The sequence below is a fragment of the Cupressus sempervirens genome, chromosome 8, assembly GCF_028749045.1.
Source record: "Cupressus sempervirens isolate cs-2001-9-10 chromosome 8, ASM2874904v1, whole genome shotgun sequence".
Classification (NCBI taxonomy): Eukaryota; Viridiplantae; Streptophyta; class Pinopsida; order Cupressales; family Cupressaceae; genus Cupressus; species Cupressus sempervirens.
In genome coordinates, this window is record NC_143125.1 from 522,348,915 (window position 1) to 522,370,959 (window position 22,045).

The window sequence follows — 22,045 nt, forward strand, 5'->3', positions numbered from 1 at the left end:
TTACTATCTATTTGTTCATATAATTTTCTTCGATCTTTCAAATGAAAATAAGCACTAAAATACAATACACATTGCAGTTAGCATTTTGATTGACAACCAAAATCAATTAAATTAAAATAAGCAACTTCACCAATGAATTAACTAAATATGTATCTTCCAGCATATATGAGTTAAAAACATTTACACTTCCAATGTCCATTCAAATTGAAATAACAAATACATGGTTTGTGGATACTCAAAATGTTACCAAAGTTACAGTTATCAAAAACCATATAGCTTTTCTTCCATATATAAGGAGTCAGGACCATGTACATGTAATTTTTCTTTTCATATATAGGTACACCAACTCAAAACATAGCCACCCATGCAACCTCTTCAATAAATTGGATTCATGTAAATTCTTTGTTAATCTTGATCAAACATAGAAATGAATAATAAGTTGTGTATGCTAATAGGCAAGTGTGTCTTAATAGGTAGTACAAGCATAAAATCCTATTTACTATGTTTTGTCCTAGTAACTTATATAAACCTTACATTTCTATTCATAAGTGCAAACAAATTCTCAACTACTCAAAGTTTTAAAAGCAATGGGAAGGGAACAAGGTCTCGAATATTATTTATTAGTTTTCTATCACTCTTGCACATTTGAAATTTTGACAAATTTTAATTTCTATTCAATACATAAGATATGCTGCTATTATATCGAGGTGACATCCTTTATTTAATGTTCCACCTCTAACAACGAGTTTAAAGGAAATATCCATTATTACCTTCATTACTAACCATTCGGATTACATATAGCTAAATGAAAAATACTGAAAGTCAAAATTGGAACAATTAGCTGAACAAATTGACCCAACATAACTCCACGCAATATGTAACCTATGGACCACATTTTGTTGTTTGACAGTTCTGCATTCAACCTGTTGCTTCAGCCACAAACATATTTGCAAGTTTGACAAGTAGAAATATATCTCCATTTCTCACATTTCTTTGTTGAATTTTGGAAGTATAAGGAAATATTGGTTGCAGGGATCTAACGCTGAATCATTGAAAATGTTTGAAGTAATGCATCTTTTCATGATATTTTGACTTCATTATCAACTTTTTGCAGTGTTTGCCATGTTTTTTGAATGGTTTCCAGCAATGTGATTTTTCCTCTATTTTATAGGTTTTTCCCCAACATTGGCTTGGAATTGAGCTTGACAAAAAACTCTATCTTGCATTATGCTACAGTTTCTCTTGATTTGTTCTCGTGAATGAATTCCTTTTACCAGCAATCTTGGCTTTTCTATTTGAAAGTGATTGAAAAGGATTGCTCTGTCAATTGGAATATTTTCCATAAGAGTCATCTATGCCATCTTCATCCTGTACTTGTTTAACCTTTTTCCTTTTGCCACGGTCATATTCTTCATCCCTTCATAAAGCACACAAGATTATGGAAACACAACAGCATAGACATAGATAATTGATTATTGTCCATAGAAACACTTTATGCATGAATAGATTGCTATGCCAAGTCCCATGATGCAATTGTATTTGTACAAAGATAACCTACCATTCATCTAAGACATAACCGACATGGTTTGCATGTTTGTCTGTAGTTCTGCTACTTTTTACCAAGCCATCATCAATACTATCCCAACATGGAACTGCACAATAGCCACAGTAAACCATCGTCAAAAAAGATTAAATACCCAACACATAAACAGAGGATGAACATTGAGCTTAATTGAGCTACATTACATAGAATAAAATAAAATTGTGACTATACCTGCTGGCCCATGTAATCGAGCCATTAGAAAATATGGTTCAAAATATTTTATAGATAGAGCCCCATCTTGGTGGCATGTTTCTCCTCTATCTTTAAAGCTATTATTTGACTGACGGGGAGCGGACAGGTTTTTCTCCGTGCTAATTTTAGAGTGTTGCTCAACATTAGAATATTGTCTAGCTTTACTTAAACCAAGTCCGCTAGGAACTTCTCTTTGTTTCTTTAGCTTAGTACCATTTCCACTAGAAAGCTACTTGTTTACAAGGGGCATCGGAGTATCACAAAATTTAGCAATGTTACACCTATTCTGAACCACACTAGCTGTAATTTCTGATGTCTCAGTTTGCTGCACAAAAACACAAAGAGCAGACAAGTTTTTCTCTGTGCTAATGTTAGAGTCTTGCTCAACATCAGAATATTGTCAAGCTTTACTTAAACCAAGTCTACTAGGAACTTCTCTTTGTTTCTTTAGCTTAGTACCATTTTCAGTAGAAAGCTGCCTATTTACAAGAGGCATCAGAGTATCACAAAATTTAGCAATGTTACACCGATTTTGAACCACACCAGCTGTAATTTCAGATGTCTTGGTTTGCTACACAGAAACACAACCATTTATTTTGTTTGATAGACCCTTTCCATAGGATTGTTGTGGATACTTAGAAGTGACTAAACATGCAAAAATTTTCGTAGTTGGATACTCTTTTCTAGAAGGCATTTTTGCAGAGCGTTTCTGCTTAAGAAAAATGTTAGCCTTCTTAAGCTATAACTTCATGCATTTCTTCCTTTCATTGGATCATTTCTTCCTCAAAATATGCATTGCTCGTAGAAGAAAATGCCTCTTGAAAGACAATGCTTGTAAAAATTGAGGACATGGAAGATGCTTCATAAGCTTCAATCTGTTTCTACTAACGAGGTAGTGGTTGTCCTCATGGTGTTTTTGGTACTTTTGGTTGGAAATACATTTAGTTTCTTGACTATATTTTTGCAACCTATATGGATGCATAGCTTTTACACATGACCCATTCATTTCCCTTCCCTTACAGAGAAAAGTACCATTTTTGCCTCCCTGCCAAAAGCAACATATAAAGATTCATTAGGACTAAAAGCAATTTTCTCAAAAACAAACATATACACTGCAACATTAATACAAAAAACAAGCACTTGAAATAAGGAACCATCTTCCAGGGATAGGAGCTTAGCAGCCTCACTCTCATTATCTATAGAATTGTGGACCACACTACCATTCTCTAGATTTTCACCAGCTACAAGTTTACCATTTGAATCATTTTTTGGAAGTTTAGTAGCATGATGCCAAGTAATAATACCTGTCAAACCATTTGTAGAATGTTTGATATTCTGATGATTGTTATCATTAATTTTTGAATAAGCTTTAGAATTTCTACCAATATAGTTCTCATTATCATTGCTCACATCACAGTTATGAGAATGTCTAACAACCATATAATTAAAATTACCCATAGAATTAGTTCCCTTTTGTTTCAGATTGTAGACACCTAAATTTGTCCAAAACCCATTTTCTGACCAATTAAATAAATATTTATTATTTATTTAATTCTCCTACCTTAATTAAATAAATTTGAATTTATTTAATTACATTTGCTTTACCCTAATTTAAATAAACTAAGGTTTATTTAATCATTTGCATTACCTTGATTTAAATAAACTAAAGTTTATCTAAATCCTAACCAATTCCCCTTGCATCTAACCCCTTTCACTTTAATTATGTATGTCATTTACTTAATTAATTCCCTCCTAGTCCCACTAGGAATTAAATATTGCATTTAATCCTATTTGAGCACATGGCTTCTACATTTAACCCTTACCTAACCTCACTAGTCTAACTAACCCATCTTGCTAAACCTACCCATTTCTTAATTATGCTTTCTTTTCCCAATCATCCTAGCTAATCACCTCTTGATCCTAAGTGTGTTCTCACACATGTGTGAGAGGTTTTCACACTTTTCTCATCCCTCATGTCTTGCATGCCTCTTGGACACTTGTCCTCTTGCATGAGAGTCAAGGTGTCTCACACATGTGTGAGAAGCCACGCCCTCTTACACCTCTTACACATTTGTCTCCCACTTTTTCCCCCAAGGTTGCTCACACATGTGTGAGCACACCTTGAGCCTCTCAATCATTAAAGAATCTTTTTGACTTTTGCATGGCTTGTCCTCTAGCCCATGTGTCTCCCTTGTGGCACCTATGTGGATACCACATGGATGCCACCTCACCAAGCCCTCCCTCAAGCCTATAAATAGAGGCCTTGTCTCAAGCATTGGCATCTCCCATTATTTTGCATTGTTATCATGTTGGTTTGAGATTTGAATTTGTATTCATAGTTTGAGCTTTCATGGTAGTTTGAGCTTGCATTGATAGAGTCTCATAGTGATTTTGTAGATTCATACTAACAATTTGGTAGTTGATTTGGTTTACATTATGCATTGTTAATCTAGTTTGTACATGCATTTGTAGCTTCATTTTAGCTTGCATTTTTATCATAGTTTTGCATACTTAGTTAGATCTTTCATCACATATCATATTCATTTTTGAATGTCTTCAAGAATGGCTCTCTCCATAGCCATTTCTTGAAGTGTTCTTCATATCATTTAGTCTAGATTCATACTTCACTTGCATACACATTTGCACTCACTCACTCAAGAGATTCACTTATTGTTGTGTTTGGGAGAGCACATCAAACACCCCCACCCATCTTAACACACCAACAAGGCCTCTCATGGGTGTCCTTGTTGAGCTGTAGAGGTGGTTGGAAGGTTGGATTTTCTGGTTGCTTAGGGTTGCAAAACCCAAGCAATCATTAGTTGGTATTTTGTTCTTTTCATTTTGATAAGTATTTGATGCAATTTCAAGATTTTAAACTAGTATTTGTTTGTTAACCCATGTCTCTTGCAGGTCCCATTTTCTAGCACACACAGATTCCTGCTTCTTAACATTATTACTAGACCCATTCGATGTGCATCCATTACTTATGGTATGACTTGAGAAGACATTATTTGTTTGAATACCATTGGTTCTTGGAGGCACCATCTGTAATGTAGCATCATGATCTATTGATGATCTAGATTTACTGCATGATTGGCCAGAACTTGTGTTCTTTTCTCGACTTTCTGAAATGAAATTGACATTTGAAAAATTTTCTACCTGTTGGGGTATCTTGTTTACACCTGCAACACTAAAAGAGATTGCTGTTGTTTGGAAAGAATGCATATTTTCTATCACCTGGGGGGATAATGAATCTTGTAACTGGTTTTCCTTTGGATGTCCAATGTTCAATGACACCCTCTTCTTTAGTTTAGAGCCGTTATACTGAGATTTGGAATTGACATGAATGCGTAGAGTAGCAAACATTTGGACTTTGGTGCTTAAAATTGACATGAGTGCGTAGAGTAGCAAACATTTGGACTGTGGTGCTTAAAAGGGACATGAATGTTTAGGGTAGAAGACACATTTGGATTTGGTGCTTAAAAAGAATTCACACAATATTGAATTCTTTAAAGGAAAATGGACATGTATGCCTAGGCTAGACAATATTTGGAATTGGTGCTTAAAATGGACATGTATGCCTAGGCTAGATCACATTTGGGTTTGGTGCTTAAAATGAAGTCATACACTCTTGAATGCCCTAAGGTAAATTGACTTTATTTCTCGCATTTTTCTTTTCAGCATTTTACTTTCACGTACTCGCTTTACGTTCTTGTTGACGAACTCGCATTTTCATTTACGTTGGCGCTATTTCAAGTTGGAAAGAACCTTGCATGTTTTAATCATGAGTGTCTTCAAGTAGATAGAAATCTTAAAGCTTCATTGGGAAAGAACACGTGTCTTTTAAACCCCAAGACCACTTACGTATTCACTCCCCTCGCGCCTTTGGGTGATCTTGGGTGCACAAGAAATAAGTGGTTTTCTTATTTATTTTTAGGAGGCCTGCTTGGGGATTTCATCACCCCTTGGAACGACCTCAACTCCTGTGTTCTGGCAGAGTATAAAAATCAGGAGGTGAATCAAAAGACACCTCTCTTGGAAGTGGAATATTGTCACTCTTGGCTAAGCCCCAAAGAACTTTATACTTTTGGGAAGTGAAGGAGGAGATTTGGGTTACTATCTCCCCCCAACTGTGTGGTAGTATTTCTTTTCATCTACATATTTGGACCTCACGTACCTTGTGTATATTGAGGACTCCCTCTAGATAAGCCTTGTTCATCCTAGAGATAGCCTTATTAGGGTTGTTGGCATGTTCAGCGTGCTTGTTCAAACATTCAAAAAACAAAAGCCAAAAACATCAAACAAGTCCCAAAATGAGTGAAATTGTGAGGTAACCTTTCATTGAGTGAGATAGGTTAAGTGAGGTCTTCTTGACTCACGGTTACTTTTGGTCATTTGTATTTTGAAATTGGTTGAGTCTAGTCACATCTTATTGCAAAGTTCTTGGGTACTTGAAATTTGAGTCTTGTTTTATTCTTGCCATGACCGATAAAGTCAACCAAGTCAAACATAAGAAAGTGAAGTTGTCCAAACCACCTGTCTACAAGGAAAGGAAGAACCTAGCATATGGTGACAAACAATTTCGATACGCTATCAAAGACATTCAAAAAGAAGAAGCTACACAAGACCGTTATGATAGAATTGAATACAATGCAAAACTTTGAAACTGGTCTATTTTCCCAGGAGTGAACCCAAGGTTTTTATTTCCAGAAAACAAATATTGAGATAGCCACATTAGTGACCACAACCATATCTACCTCCATCTTTCCAAACTTCTAGTCTTCCACTTTAAAATTTTCTTCTAGAGAGCTTAAACCTTAAAAAATCTTTTAACAATTCAACACTAGACCTTTCATCTATAAGCAAACATTTATCCTAATCACACTTACTTATTTGGGATCACAAGTCCATCTCCAAATAGTGAGTAATCAATTTGGTGTCCTATCTTGCCTACAAGATCACTTGGCCATCTTTGGTAGGAGAAAGATACTACTATACTCTAATCACACTTTTTTTGCTAAACCAAGGTCTTTTGTTCACACTTGGGTAATTGACCCTTTAATCACAAAAGGTTAATAGCTCTCATCCTCATTTTATTTTTCTTCCACAATCTTCCACCCTTTGGTTTGGTTACTCTTGTATGGTGCATACACGATTAGGAAGGTTTACGTTTAATCCCATGTCACGTTTGTGGGAATCATTGAGGCAACTAGAGATGGAGAATCCTTTTCCTCCACTGACGACTTCATTAGGGAACACAATTCCCTCTAGTTCAAACCTTGGTAGGCCTAACTCAACATCCACATGAGAACTAGAAGATCCCTTCCATAGCACAACTTTGGGGGATAATGACGATGAAGTATACCAAGATGAAGATCCTATTGACCCTAACGATGTACCTAATGATGTTAGGACATTCCTTGCAGACCCCTACAATGTGGAAATGATGGAAAAATCCATTAGGGCAAAGAAAATTGAGATATTTCTAAATTTTGTCAAGGATGGTGTTAATGTTCCCCCAAGCTTTGATGAGAACACTTTGTTTAGACAAATTACAAAAGGTGGTGCACCCATGTTGCCCACTTCAAATGCAGCTCCAACTTCTAGCAAAGGGAAAGAAACCATGATGGTAACCAGTGCTATGCCTACACCTAGCACTTCAACACAACCTACATTTCAATTGAGTGTAGAACATATTCAACAAATCATCAGTGCCATGCCTAATGTTACCACACATGCTAGTATTCCACAATCTACCTTGACAACTTCAACTGTGGGATTCTTAGGCATTAGACAAGTGCCTACTCAACCAATGGCAATTCCAACACAACCAATGCACTCTTCTTATTTACAAGTGCCAACCACTGTGGTAAAGACATCCGTGCCAATTCCAACAATTTCATATCAATACATTGGCCAAAGTGGAGTGCCTCCACCACCTCCCACTACATTTGGAATTCCCCACAATTTAGGAGGTGGATTTGTGAACACCCAATAGTCACAAGTGCAACCTAATCAAGACTTGGCTCAACAATTACAAGAATTGTGAAACTTGGTTGTTAACATGAACAACAAAGGGGTGAAGGATGTCTCTTTTGAGGAAATTTTTCCTTTTCCATTGGATAAATCCATTAATATGGTGCCATTTCCAATCGGTTTTGAAATACCTAAATTTGAAAAGTATATGGGAGAGACATGCCCCATCACCCATCTCAAAGAATTTTCCATTTTGTGCCAAGAGGTAGCCTATAGTGATGACTATCTTAAGAGACTCTTTGCACAAAGTCTTGGAGGCCCCACACTTGAGTGGTTAATGAATTTACCAAAGGGCTCCTTTACTTTGTTCAATGATTTGACAAGCAAGTTTATAGCACAATACTCTTACAACATTGAACATCATGCCTCATTGAGTGACTTGTGCAACACAAAACAACGAAACAGAGAAACTTTTGCCAACTTCCTACAAAGGTGGAGACATCTTGCTAATCACATGCCATATAAAATCAAAGATTCCCATCTTGTGGATATATTTATCAAGAACTTGATACCCGAAATGTCCTTCCACATGAAAATGGCTAGCCTCAAAGACTTTTCCACTTTAGTAAAAAAGGGCAAGAATATTGAAAATGGACTTTTGGAAAAAGGCACCATCAAACATTATAATTCATCATCCTCCAACAATGAGTCAAACAACAATAGCAAACCCAAAGTCTGGTCCAAGAATAAGGGTGTTACACATGATGGTGTTACTGATGTCAAAAACCTTCAAGGAGGGAACAACAACAACTACCACAATCAAAACAACAACAATTCAAATCATGACAACCAAAGCAATCAACAATCTAGAAATCAAACACAATTCTTTCCATGCAACAACAACTACAATCGTGACTATGATCGAAATAGAAAGTTCACTAACTTTTGTGAACCTTTGGAGACCATCTTTCAAAAATCAGTGGATCACAACTTAATGGTATTTCCTAACACACGTCCTTTTGATGAAAATCAAACAAAGTCAAAGTGGTATAGGGAAAACGAATACTGTAAATACCACCATATCAAGGGACACGACACCAACAAATGTATCAAGCTCAAAGTTTTTATCCAAAATCTTGTTGATGATGGGGAAATTGAGGTGGAAGGAGGTCCAACCTCTAAAAATTCTAAATTGAAGATATTTGATATGTATTTTTAATGTGGAATGAGTGTAGGTTTATAAAAAGACAGAGAATAAACTGAAAGAAGCAGTGTGACTGGTGGACAGTACAATGAAGGTGCATTTGAAGGGCACCATATGGTGGATAGAAGAATCTGAGAGTTGGAGTGGATAGGTAAGTGTTGGAAATGATTGAATATTGTATCTTGAAGTGTCTAAACCATCAAGATGGTTTTAAATGTTTGTTAAGGGACTTTTATAGGAAGCCCTAGGTTAGAAACCCTTAAAGAGAGGGTTTGATGAAAAGTATCTAGTAATGCTTGGAGATGCAAACAAATTGAGGAATCCTACTATTGTTATATGCCTTAAGACTTAGTTTGTGACATGAGAGAAATTTCAGCCAAACACCAAGGAGAATTTTCATAACCTTTGGAGAATATGGCAATTTGAACTGAAGCAGAGCTAATAGCATTCCGAAGGGTAGAAGGAAACAAGTCTCCCAAGTCCATCTCTCTCGAATCAAGAAAAACTAGAACTCCCATACCTTGAAGAATAGTGTAAATTGGTAGAGCCAAAATGTTTTTCACATCAGGACCCCTGTCATTGTTAGTATCTTATTGAGCTTCACTTTGTTTTGAGAATAGTTTAATATTCTCTACTAAATAGGGCCAACCACGTGAAGGTGGAAGCTCATTTGGCCCCACCCCCTGCCCCCTAACATCACTCTACATTCCTTGTTAACATCTAACATTTATTCATGCTTTCAACCATTAATAAAATGTAACATTCAATCAATATCACATGATAACATTCAATCAATATCACATGATAACATTCATTAACACATTAGATTCGTTAACATGCAACATTCATCAATATTCTGCATTAACACATAATTCATGAACATTCATTAGCACATAATTAAATTCATCGAGACATAAAATTCAGTCATTATCAATTAAGGTATGTAGATGATAATCATTTCTCTTTTTTCTTTCTATTTCTTTTTTCTATGTAAGCTCTAAGAGGAGCATCAGTGTCATCATCAATTCCCCCCTCATCAGTTGTTATGTTCTCTTTTCTTGATGATCTCAAATTCCTATGCTATTGTAAAGGGGGGTCCTCTGAAATAACAAATAAAAGAGTTAAATTAAAAATAATTTATTATAATTGTTACAAGTATTTAATTATTTTAAATAACATAACTGTGGCGCTCTTTACCTGATTTGACCACATCATTTTGTTTAGACTCAACGTCAACACACTCATGAACATCGACCCCTCGATCCTCTACAACTGCTATACAAAATGTTACGTTAATCCAAACACCAATTGCAATTACATATAAAAAATTTAATTTCAAATGTATACCTCCACCACTGGAATGCACATCATGCAAAACTTCAACATCCACAGATTATGTAGAAGGATTGTTAGGTTGTATTCCAACATCCTATGCATTGTTATCATTGCTTGCGTAAAAAAGATATACTCACTTTATATTGGAACTTAACATCAAATAGACTAATTGGTAAAGTATTCAATTTGAAATAAATTTCATTTAGCTTATTTACCTATGGCTTAGATGCATCATTATTAGAACCTTCCACACTGATTTCAGCTCATAGCCATTTAGCCACGGTTCTATAGCCTTGTCGGAAGCCAATTCTCTTATCCTCTTCTGTGAGGCATCTCTTGAACTCTGAGCCCTACATTTTTGCGTGGTATGGTGAATTTTACTTGCATTGTTTCGTCAACCAATGGAGGGTAGTTAAAATATCAAAATGAAATGGTAAATAGTTAGCAAGGTTTCCAACCCTTGTTACACCTTATTTTGGTCATGTTGGAGTTGTTCTAAACTGTCTTTGGTGTTTGGGAGTCCTAGAGGATCCAATTGCACTCTTGGTTCGGTATGTAGAATAAAGGTCAAGTGCTGCAATCTGCCTTGTGACTGGTAACAACAAGTTTGCATTAGACTTGATTTTTTTTGGGTTGTGTTGATGCTTGTTTTGGTTTCCATTTATGTTAGAGGGTTGGAGTTGTCCAAAACACTTGGTGTCAAGGTTGGGTGTATGAGGCCTTGAATGGTACAAGGGAGAAGTAACTAGTATGCAACCTTATGTGATGAGTTGGGTCCATGAATTAAAGGAGTGGTTGTAACAACAGATTAGTTCCTTGTTTGAAGGTGAATCAAGCCTTGAATGTTCTTGTGGAGAACAGAGGATTGGGGTGATAACTTGAATTGCTTAGTTTTTCCAAGGTGCTAGGAGTTTATTGGTGCTTCCAAAGCATGTTACTTTACATCATATATTGGTGTGGAGGAACACTGAGATCCAAGTTGAGGATCAAGAGCTAGTCTATCCTAGCATTTCCCATCACATTATATAAAAAATTTGATACAATTTTTCATTTACTAATACTTACAACTCTTGCTTGAAGTTTCAAAAAACCACTAGAGCCGAGCTTGTGTGTCCCATGCTTTTCTAGTCTTGCCTTTGTTGCCTTTGATGTGTTAGGAAATCTATGAAAAGTTTGAAATATGTTAGATAGTATAAATATAGAGGTTAATTAGTACATAATTAGATTCTCAACAGTATCACATACCTTGCTGTACTCTCCACTAGTGTAATATTATTTTTCTTCTCAGCTTTATACTTTCCATCCAAAACAAAGCCTGCCACTCAGCCTCAGGAACATAGGGTGGATGCTCGTACCTAGGGTTATCCCATAAAATTTTCTATACTGGTCCTTAATAAACTTCAAAAATAAACCAGCTTTTTCAAGGAGCTTGTTTCTCTTGAATGCACGAGGTCCAAAGAGTTGGGTCATGCTCTCTATAAGATCATCCTTCAATGGTTTGTCTTGGTTATTCCACCTTTTAAGTAAAAAAAAACATGTTAGACTCATAAATGAAGTGAAGCTACCTTTAATATAGTTCAAGAAATGGATGAAAAGGAAAACTATTCTAGTTATGATATGAAATCAAAATAGTGGTTTCATGGAGTTTTAGTTAAAATATCAAGTCTACAGATTTCATGGAGCTCAAAGATTGATTAAATATGGATATGTAGGGTAGCCATTCTTCTAGCTGATTTCCTCACAGGTCCAGAAAGGTGTCTCCCACCGGTTATACTAAATTAGAAACTTAATTGTAGCTCATCCTTTGGTACTCCAATTCATGACTTGTTGTAAATGGACAGTCTCTCAGACTTCTTGTCAATACTAGATCTAGTTGTCAGTCTCGTCATCTTGATTTCATTTCCAGGTTTATTTTCTTTTTTCATTGATTCAGAGCCTTGTTTATAAAGCATCAAGTTGAGAAAGACATCCATAATTAGCCATAGACCCTTAGATAAAATTTCCTCTGCACTCTCTTGAGTGTCCTCAAGGTGGGTCTTCAATTTGGATGTTCCTTGGATGCGTGCCTTGCGTTATTCTCATGAAGAAGGGATTGGGAAGGAAAGGAGGAACATTAATGCCAATGTCAAATAAGATATGTTCTGGCAATATACTGAGTTGGGGACACACGGTTTCCCCCAATTTTAGTCTATCCTGGCAATATATTTAGATCACATCAATTCCTCCTTTGAGCACAGAGCTCACTTTTTCTGTTAATCCTTACAAATTTTCCATAACAAGTTTATTTGGGCAGACCATCATTGACTTTAAAATAAATGAACTAAGGATTCTCCTTAGGAAGTTGAGGCTATATTCTCAATAGTTAAAAGTTGAGTCAGATATCAGTCACCAGTCCAAGATATCAGCATCACCCTTTATCATTGGTTAAAAATTGTTTAATTGGCGAGAAACTACACTTAATGTGTGTTGTAGTAATGGCAGGTACCTGACATCAACTCCAACTAGCTTCACAGGTCTACCTGTGTCTATATCCCTGACAGTGGTTAGAGGAGATAGTCACATTGGCCCTTCATAATCTATAGCTATTATCATTTTTGTTTGGGTCAATGTATCTTTGTTTAACTAATTGCACCTCTGATTACTGTATATAGGTAAAGTCCAGATCGGTTTTATTAATTTCTAAAACTAGCTTTAGGCCATGAATGAAATTTTGTTAACACTAGATTTTGTGCATTGTGATATGTTATCCCCATGTGGAGCATTGGGTATAATTGTTGTGGAATTTTCATTTTAGGTGCATTGGAATCTGAACACTCGGTATAGAGGTCGATTGAGTGTGCATATGTGCATGATTGGACATTTGTCATTTTGAGATTATATTCTTTGTGGTAATACACTTAAACTTTACATGTGCTATTATATGTCTATGTGATGTGAAATGTACTTTGGATCGCTTAGGGATTCATACTCTTGGCTGAGATGCCAACTGAGTATGCTTGTTGCACATTGCCTTTGCTTGTAAAAGGGGATCTATGTGATGTTGTGGATATTGTGATTTGGTATATTAATATATTGGGATATTTCTTGGTAATGTGAGATCTTATTGAGATCCACCCTCGTGGCATGTTGGCCAATGGAGTCATGTTATTATATTGTGTGATCATCTTGGGACCTGCACTCTTGGTGAAGACCAATCAAGTCTTTTGAGTTTATATTGTTACCTTCTCTAAAAAGTTTAAGCCATAGGATTAGGTGCTTTGACTAGGTATGGAAAATAAAATAATAGAATCCATGAGCACATTAGCACTTTCACAAGGCTATGATGACTTGTGAGGGTAGCTATACGATTGAATCTACAAGCATGTTGTGGGCAGTTTCTCTAGGTTGTGGGTGACTTGTGAGGATAGTACGCATAATAGAATCCCCAATAATGCCATACATGCTTTTACAAGGCTATGGGTGACTTCTGAGGGTAGTATGCGTAATAGAATCCCCAAGCACACTATAAGCAATTTCTCGAGGCTATGGCTGAATTGTGAGGGTAGTTTCACAATTAAATCCCCAAGAATACCAAGAGTGCTACCTCAAGGAAATGGGTGACTTATGAGGGTAGTTTCACAATTAAATCCATGAGAATAATACCATGAGCACTTCCTCAAGGAAATTGGTGACTTGTGAGGATAGTTGACACATGCATGGGCATGTGATGACATTCCCTATGCACTATACTCAACCACTGAAGTCCTAGTAGTATGAATAGCACCTCTTGGGTATTGGTTGATTGAGTGTGTTTAGATATTGCATTGTGGCCATTGCTTCATGTTGTGTTGCTCCATGTTTTCTCTTAAATAAGCCTATGATTTATTTGCACTCTATATACATTGATTGGTGTAAGTATGCTTATACCTCCTTGTATGCCTTGTGTTCTTGTTTGGGCTATGTGACTATCTCCACAAGCATAGTGAGGTAGACTTGAGAGTACCACATGATTGAGTGGTGTGACAAGGCACTGTTGGGGACCGACGTACAAGTATTAAATCAGATTTAGTGGCACCTACATGAGTTCCTTTTGAACCTCTCTCTCTCTCTCTCTCTCTCTCTCTCTTCTAATTTTAGTAAGAGTCATGCATGTATTCATGGATATTGTAATGTAGCAAATTGATGTGTATGTATGTTGTTATACTCAAGTGATTTGGCCTTGAAAATCATGTTATTGGACCCTAACTGAAGAGGATGTTATATATTCAACCATATGTTGGAGTTAGCACAGTCTTGGGTAAATATTAACTTAGCTTGTGGGGAAGTTTGCTAGATTAATGTCTACACCAATATTTCAACACATACATTAATCAATGCCTCCAACTGGTAATTGGCACCTTCATCCCTACTCGTCTAATAACAGGCCATTTATGTCAGGCAAAACAATGGAATGTGGGAATTTCATTACAATTGTTTAGTATAGTGTTAGGTGACCCTTGGAAGTGTGTCAAGACTTCTACTTGTGCACAAGCACAAATTGATAGTGATTTTTTGTTCATATTTGTTCATGTTGTTAGCATTGTTGTCCTAATTTAAGTGTGTAATGATGCAATTTCTTTAACAAAATCCCTTGCATGTTTTACGCTTAGTTCCAAGGGTTCCTTGGTGGGGTACTACATAGCCAGTACAACCAAAATACTTTCAAATAGAAACTATTTAGTAACTAGGACAGAAAATTCTTCTAATAGAGAACACTAAATAGAACCAGATCTAAGACATTATCATGCATAGAACTGAATGTTATGGTTGTGATCTTCTTTTCAAATCTATGTAGCATAGAACATTATACTTATGTGTATAGATGCACTTCCTGTATGTGATCCAAAGCTCGTATGTTTATCAAGTGTGTGCAATGATGGGGAGAGACCTCCCTGCAAGCAGAAGATTTGCACTGAAACAAAAGAAAAGAAAATTTTCTTATAGTAAGAACAAGTTTTTTGTGCTGCATAGGGTACCAAAAAAATAGTGTATAATATCTTTTTCTTTACCTGGCTTTCAATAAGGGCTGTTAGTGGCAAGTAATCAAAGAGATCTGTAAAATACTTCCATACATTTGCATTTCCATATTTTCTCAGACATTCATCATAAAATCCATACCTGAAATTGCAAGAAAACAAAATAATTCTTGAACAAAGTAAAAAAATTAAGATAAATTACAAATAGATTGACAAATTTTGGTCACCTTTCTAATCTCCCCATTCAGATACTAATATTTTGCCTCCCATAATTTAGATATAGCCTCAAATGACAAACAATGTACGTGTTTGCTTTAAGAATGAGCATGAATGTCTTCTGACCTTAATTCCAATTCCCACTTTACTCCTCATTTCCAATCTAATCATGGCCTTCATAGACACACAAGACATCATAGCAAAGAATCCCACTTATTGAATATTGCAGTTGCTTAGTATTAGAAAGAAAGCAACTTTTATGACCCTAGCACCTGTAGACACCTAAATTTGATTACACTATTTTAGTAATCCTATTTAGTTATCTAAAAGGCATTATTAATTAAATTTCTATCTAATTAATCCTTTGTCATCCCCTAGTTGATTAATTTAATTAATCATCTATAGTCCTAATTGATAAATCAAATAATCTATTATTTATCAATTAAATCCTATTCTTCTATCTAATTCCAAAAATCCCCATTTATTAAATAAATCTATTTGATAAATGAAATCCTCAAATTCAAAAACCCCTAACCTATCTCTAATCCTCCATTTAGCCTAATCCACCCCATCCACCCATACTAACCAAGCTTAGCCACTAACTCACCCACCCTCATTAATGCCATCCACTTGCACATCTCTAACATCCCTAATCTAATCCTAAACCCAAGCCTAATCCACCCCCTAATGTTGTCACATTCCTTAAACAAGTTTAAGACTTTCCTAATCCAAACCAAAGTCTCCCCTCAAAAAAACCCAACCACTAAGTCATGAGTGCTCTTACAAAACATAAAGACTCTTACAAGCCCACTCATGACTCTTACACCCATCTTCCACACTCTTCCCTCTTCCACACTCATTCCTCTTACATCCCTCTTACATACTCAACCCCACTCATCATGACTTTAACTAACCCTTAACCCTACCCTCTCACACTCATCCTCCTTGTGACAAGTGTCACCTTCCCATTGGTGCTAAACAAGCACAATCCATGTGCTCTCCTTTGAGTGCATCTTAGCCCTCCTTAACCATCTCCCCATCCTTGCATCTAAGCTCTCCATCCCTCTACCCCTTGGCCTATAAATTGAATCCCATCCCAAGCCATTTAATCAACAATCTTTGAGCTAAAGTTACCATGCTATTTTGAGAACCAAAGCCATCAACCATACCCTTATAATGACAAATTGAGAGCTCACAAAGCTACCAATTTGCCATTACCCATCTCCATTGAAGCAGCTTTTGAGCATCTTGAGCATACATCCACAGCAAAAGGACACATCTACAGAATCAAGAAAGCACGGAGTGTTTTCTCTTGTGAGGTTTTGCACTTCTTATTTTCTTTCTTAGTCTAAGCATATATGTGAATTTAGTTTTTGTTTGTGAATGTTTACTTCATTTGTTAATGTTCTTTGCATACTGATTCTGGTTCTACAGCACCAACACTCCAAATTTTTGAGGAAATATATTATCTTCTTATATTACATAGACAAAAAGATATGTGTTTCTGAAAATTACTTTTAAGTAAAAAATTATGCAATTCAAATATTGGAGTCAAACATTCAAATTCCTTGCAAATCATGAGACAAGTAGTTATTGCATTGATATCTTACACTTGGGTGATTTGATGGCTCTCATGATTCCCTCGTAATATATAATTCTATCTCTATAATGCACTTTTAAGGCAACCAGCAATGAAATAGTCTCAATGGAATAGTATCCACGATCTGCAACACAAAATGAGAAACAATTTTTAAATTAAGCCTAAATTTGCCTTAGATTATCTGAATTACATATAAAAATTGAAGAGATCAAATGCAATCCATCCAGAATTGATATGTCTGAGAATATTCCATGAAGTATCTGTCTTCCAAAATTTTATATTTTTGTATTCATAATTTACTAAGATCAAACATATTATTTCCAAGATATTAGAGGAAAAGACCAATTTAGAATTCTCTTAAAGAAAATGCAAAATAGTATGAGCAGTTGTAATCCAAAAAAATAAACATAACATGACATAAATAGTCAAATGAAAATAACTATTGCTTGGATAGATTTAGAATCTTAATGAACTGAGAACTAAATTCCATTCAAGGACTCAAACAAATCATATTTTGAAAACAAGGGTAAATCTAAAAGCGATGCTGCTTATAACTGTAGAACCTTCCTGCCGCATTTTAAGACATAACCTTGTAGATAGAAGCTTAAATGTAAAATAAGTACATAAAAATATGGACAACTTTATCTTCATTTCCTATCCTATAAGTTGATTCCACAGCATGCATCACTATGTTCTTGCTCAATGTTAATCTTCTTGCTGAGAAAGATAACCACAATAATGCATTGAAGAAGTACATTTATCACTTACTCTTTGTCTCTAGGATATGACCAAGGAGACTAGATATATCTATTTTTGTGCCACGGGATAGCTTGTAATCATCTTTAAATTGAGAAGTGAATCTTCACTCAAATTATGTATTATATTACGATATAAAACTCAATCGAATCTGCAACACAGGAAACTGAATCATGAAAGATCAAAGAACACAAGCTCTAAAACCTAGTAGATTGAGCTCAAACATCAATAGGGGTTAAGAAAGCTGAAATAATATATGAATTCTCATAAGAGTTGTCTACAATTCTTATGAAATAAGAAATAAAATGAGATATATCTGGTGCGGATGCTTCATCCAGATTAAACAAGCAATGAATGTGTGAATCTTTGAAGAAAGCATATTACAATCTCTACATGTCAAAAACTTGCTTTTGTTTTGGACCCATTCACCTGCACCATCAAATCAACACTCATATCGACATTAATCCATAGAAAAAATTGATACATTGCCCTTTTGGTGTGGAGTGACTGGACCATTTATACATAAGCTGAGAAAATTTACTTTTACCTATGGTAATGTTGGGTTATTTTTCAGGAAGGAATAGGCAGCGTGGCATAAAATTTTTCTCACATAATCTGTACACCAATAAGCTTCCTAGCATGAAATTCTTCATATGTTTTTGTACTCAAATAAGCTACGTTTCTATAAAATCTTCTCACATTGATGCCCTATGCGGCACAAAAAATTGCCATCTTCTAAGCCAAAGATCTTTCTTTAAAAACAAAGATTTCATCTAATTCACAAAAGCCCTTAAAACTGCCAATGTCTGGAGATGAGGGGCATGGATTTCATTGATCATGGAATAATAATAATAATGATTGGAGAAAAAATGATTCTAAGAGTAATGGGTTTGTTTGTTTTGCACCTTGCCATCCTCCTCCTCTGAATGTTGCCTTGGCCCTTTTGCCGCAGATATCCCTATGTTGATTTTAAATGAGCAACATTTTTTGGTTTTTTTTTTTCTCTTATATCCTATTAGAGTCGCAATTGTGACGTTGTCGGGTTATTATTTAAAAAAAAGGCCAAAAACACATAACATTTTCCTTCGTCACAAAGTCTTGTCGCAATTCCACTCCAAATGTATTGGTGATAGCGTCGCAATTGCGACATCATCGGGCTAAAATTGAAAAAAAAAAGCCAAAAAAAATTACATTTTCCTGCCGTCACAAATTGATGTCGCAAATTGACCCCTACTATATTAGTGACTACATAGTAAAGATATAAAGAAAAGAGTTGACTAAAAGATTGAGAGCATTTTGAAAAAAATCTAGAATGTGAAAAGAAGAATTAAAGGAAGTCATGGGAATTGCAATAGAAATGAAGGTAAGTGGATAGATAGATGTTCTTGTTGCCAAGCCATTGGCTATAGACAATGGAGCAACATAAGGTGTAATTGTAGTTGGACCATCAACGCAGATACCTACTTCACTCTATGAAATAGTAGCATAAACGTACAATCATCATTCACTCCACCTATTTCGAGGAAAGATGAGGAGGAATTTAAGATTATCAAAGTGTAATCAATCACCCCTCTTGGCACAAGGAAGTCTGCAATGTTAAGAAAAGTTAAAAAAGAGCAAATCAAATCTCCTAGACATAAAAGAGTATAACATATGGCTAGTGGCTATGAAAAGAAGAGGAAAGCACTTCTTACCTACAAAGGCACTCAAAGAAGAAATACACAGATTGTTGAGTCTAAATATGAAGAATCAAAAGAAGAAAAAGTAGAGGTAACACAAATAGAAGCAAAAAAAACATAACCTAAAGTGTCTACTGGAAGAAAGCCATGGAAACCCAAGATAGAAATATTGAACAATGCAATCATTAATGAAAGGAAATTTGTTCATTTAAATAAGTTCTATGATTTATATGGTAATTTTGAGAGGTTTGAGCTAGAGAATTTTGTAATAAGGCATTTAATATTGAATGATTAAAAGTTTACAGACATACAAATTCTTATTCCAAAAGACTTGTATGAAAGACTTATTAATAGAACGAAGAGGGTAGTAGAGGAGGACAATAAAATAAGAGATAATCTCATAAGGAAACTTTATGAAATAATTAGTGAGGAGCACTTGCAGAGCTTATTGGGTAGTCTTGAAACCTACCTTAGAAACAAGACAAGACCCATTTTAATTATAGGAGGTAATTATGAGAAAACAAATAGAGAGGCATAGACAAAAATTGTAAAGATAATGATAGAGTTGAAGCCATCCAGTTTGCAAAAATATTTAACAGGGACACCTGCATAAGAGAAGAAATTTATTGTAATAGGGGGATAAATCCATACATCTAGAACTCAAATAGAGATGAAAGAAGCATATACCACACTAGAAATAACAACAATAGTTAGAAGAGACACAGTGATGTTAGAAGTAACCACTATTCCATAGGTAACAATTAGTACTAATGTTATGCAAATATATAGTACAAGAATTACCTTTGACACAAAAAGGGATCCATTTAAGAACTATGGACCCTCCATTTTTGATAATTTGGTAGGCTATACTAGATCTAAGGATGAGGAAGAGGAAAAGAAAAAGAAAGAGGTAGAAAAGAAACAAAGAATAGAAGAGAGAAAGAAAAGAGAAGAAGAAAAGAAGAAAGAAGAAGAAGAAAAGAAGAAAGAAGAAAAGGAAAATAAGAATAAGAAGAAGAAAGAAGAAGATAAGGAGAAAGAAGAAAGATAAAAGAAAGAGGAAGAAAAGAAAGATTATGAAGAAAATGAGAAAAAAAAGAAGCATAAGCAAGAAGAAAATATTAGAAATAATTGGAGGATAATTATGTAGGAATCGACATTCTCTCTGTAATTAAAACATACAAAAACATAAGATGCTAACGTTATATTTTAGCATGAGCTAGACATTCCTTGGGAAATACCCATAAAATCTAAATCACCATTGGAACTAACTTTGGCCATTTTTCTGGTGATGATGATGATCATATAGGATTGATATCATATTTGAGAAAATTATTTGGAAGGAACAAGAAAGTGAAGAGCCTTGAGAAAATATTAAAAGAGGTTTTTGAAAAGTTGTAGAGTGCTATAACAACCAAGGTGACAGAGGAAGACCCTTAGTTAAGAGAAAGAAAATTGGTTGAATTTTTTGATAATGAATTCACCCAATTACCAGAAGTAGCAGACACCCAAGCACATGATAAGCATGATGCATATCTATTTGGTACATTGTGCATAAATATTAGAAATGATCTAATAATACTTGACAATTGCATCAAAGAATTAAGAAGATGCTTGATGGAAGGTAGAACATTGTATAGACAATGTACCGTGTCTTACAAATTTGTAAACTAAATGGATGAAGAGCTGAATGGGAAGCATAAAAAACTATAGAACTTTGTAAATGAGCTACAAAAACCAACCACAAAGATTGAAGACTTGAAATCAAAAGTTGTAAAGATACATGATGATATAAGTTTGATTGAGTTGAGAAGAGAAAAAATAATCAAAATATTTTTATTATTAAGAGAAAATTTGAATTTGAAAATCAGTTATGTGCACAAGTAGCTTGATGATTGTCTTAAAGCTAAGACATCATATGAAAAGTTTGTCTATTAAGATCTGATGCAATTGAATTAGCATCTTATGGACTATGTGCCTTGATAAGCATATCTAAAGTAGCCAAAGACACATGGGAAAAACAATATGAGAACCTAGAAAAAAACTTTATTATAGATTGTATCTCCAAAATAAAAAACTCATCATGAAGAGAAGGGTAACAAAATTTTGACATGTATATAAGTTTTGACACCTTTGTCATTGGTGTCAAAGGGGGAGTGTATAAGGGAAATTGTATATGTATGAAATGGGGAGTAGTATAGAAACAATAATAAAGAAAGGAATTATAGTCAAAGGGCGATTTATATTGTAACTAGGGGATATAAGGAAAATATGGTATATATGATGATCCACAATTTTGCAAATTCTATAAAGGTCACAAGGTCTTTTTAATAAATTTTGAAGTTTTGTTTTGGGACTTAGCCAATTTTCCCATATGTTTTCATCAATGCCAAATGGGGAGATTGTTGGAAATTTGGCTAGGTTATAGGATATGATGTTGTCATTTATGGAAACATATAATGAGGTTTAAGTCGGTAGACCTTGAAGATA

The 22,045-nt window shown here is 35.1% G+C and overlaps 1 protein-coding gene across 1 annotated transcript; it reads right to left on the minus strand.

Annotated features, from left to right (window-relative positions):
• Window positions 1–1,264: 1,264 nt before the first annotated feature.
• LOC149543491 (ubiquitin carboxyl-terminal hydrolase 23-like) lies at window positions 1,265–1,844 on the minus strand. Its single transcript, XM_089796292.1, has 3 exons — window positions 1,775–1,844; window positions 1,559–1,652; window positions 1,265–1,417 (listed from the first exon to the last, which is right to left on the minus strand). The coding sequence occupies exons 1-3, from the start codon at window positions 1,797–1,799 to the stop codon at window positions 1,324–1,326; spliced, it is 213 nt and encodes a 70-aa protein (XP_089652418.1). The 5' UTR covers window positions 1,800–1,844; the 3' UTR covers window positions 1,265–1,323.
• Between the last annotated feature and the right edge of the window lie 20,201 nt (window positions 1,845–22,045).

Bases quoted from the DNA above. Each gene is read 5' to 3' on its own strand.
- LOC149543491 (XM_089796292.1), bottom strand. From the start codon at position 1,799: ATGGCTCGATTACATGGGCCAGCAG. The intron at 1,653-1,774 runs GTATAGTCACAA...GCTATTGTGCAG, and splicing joins TCGATTACATGGGCCAGCAG to TTCCATGTTGGGATAGTATT. The intron at 1,418-1,558 runs GTAGGTTATCTT...TGCTTTATGAAG, and splicing joins GGTTATGTCTTAGATGAATG to GGATGAAGAATATGACCGTG.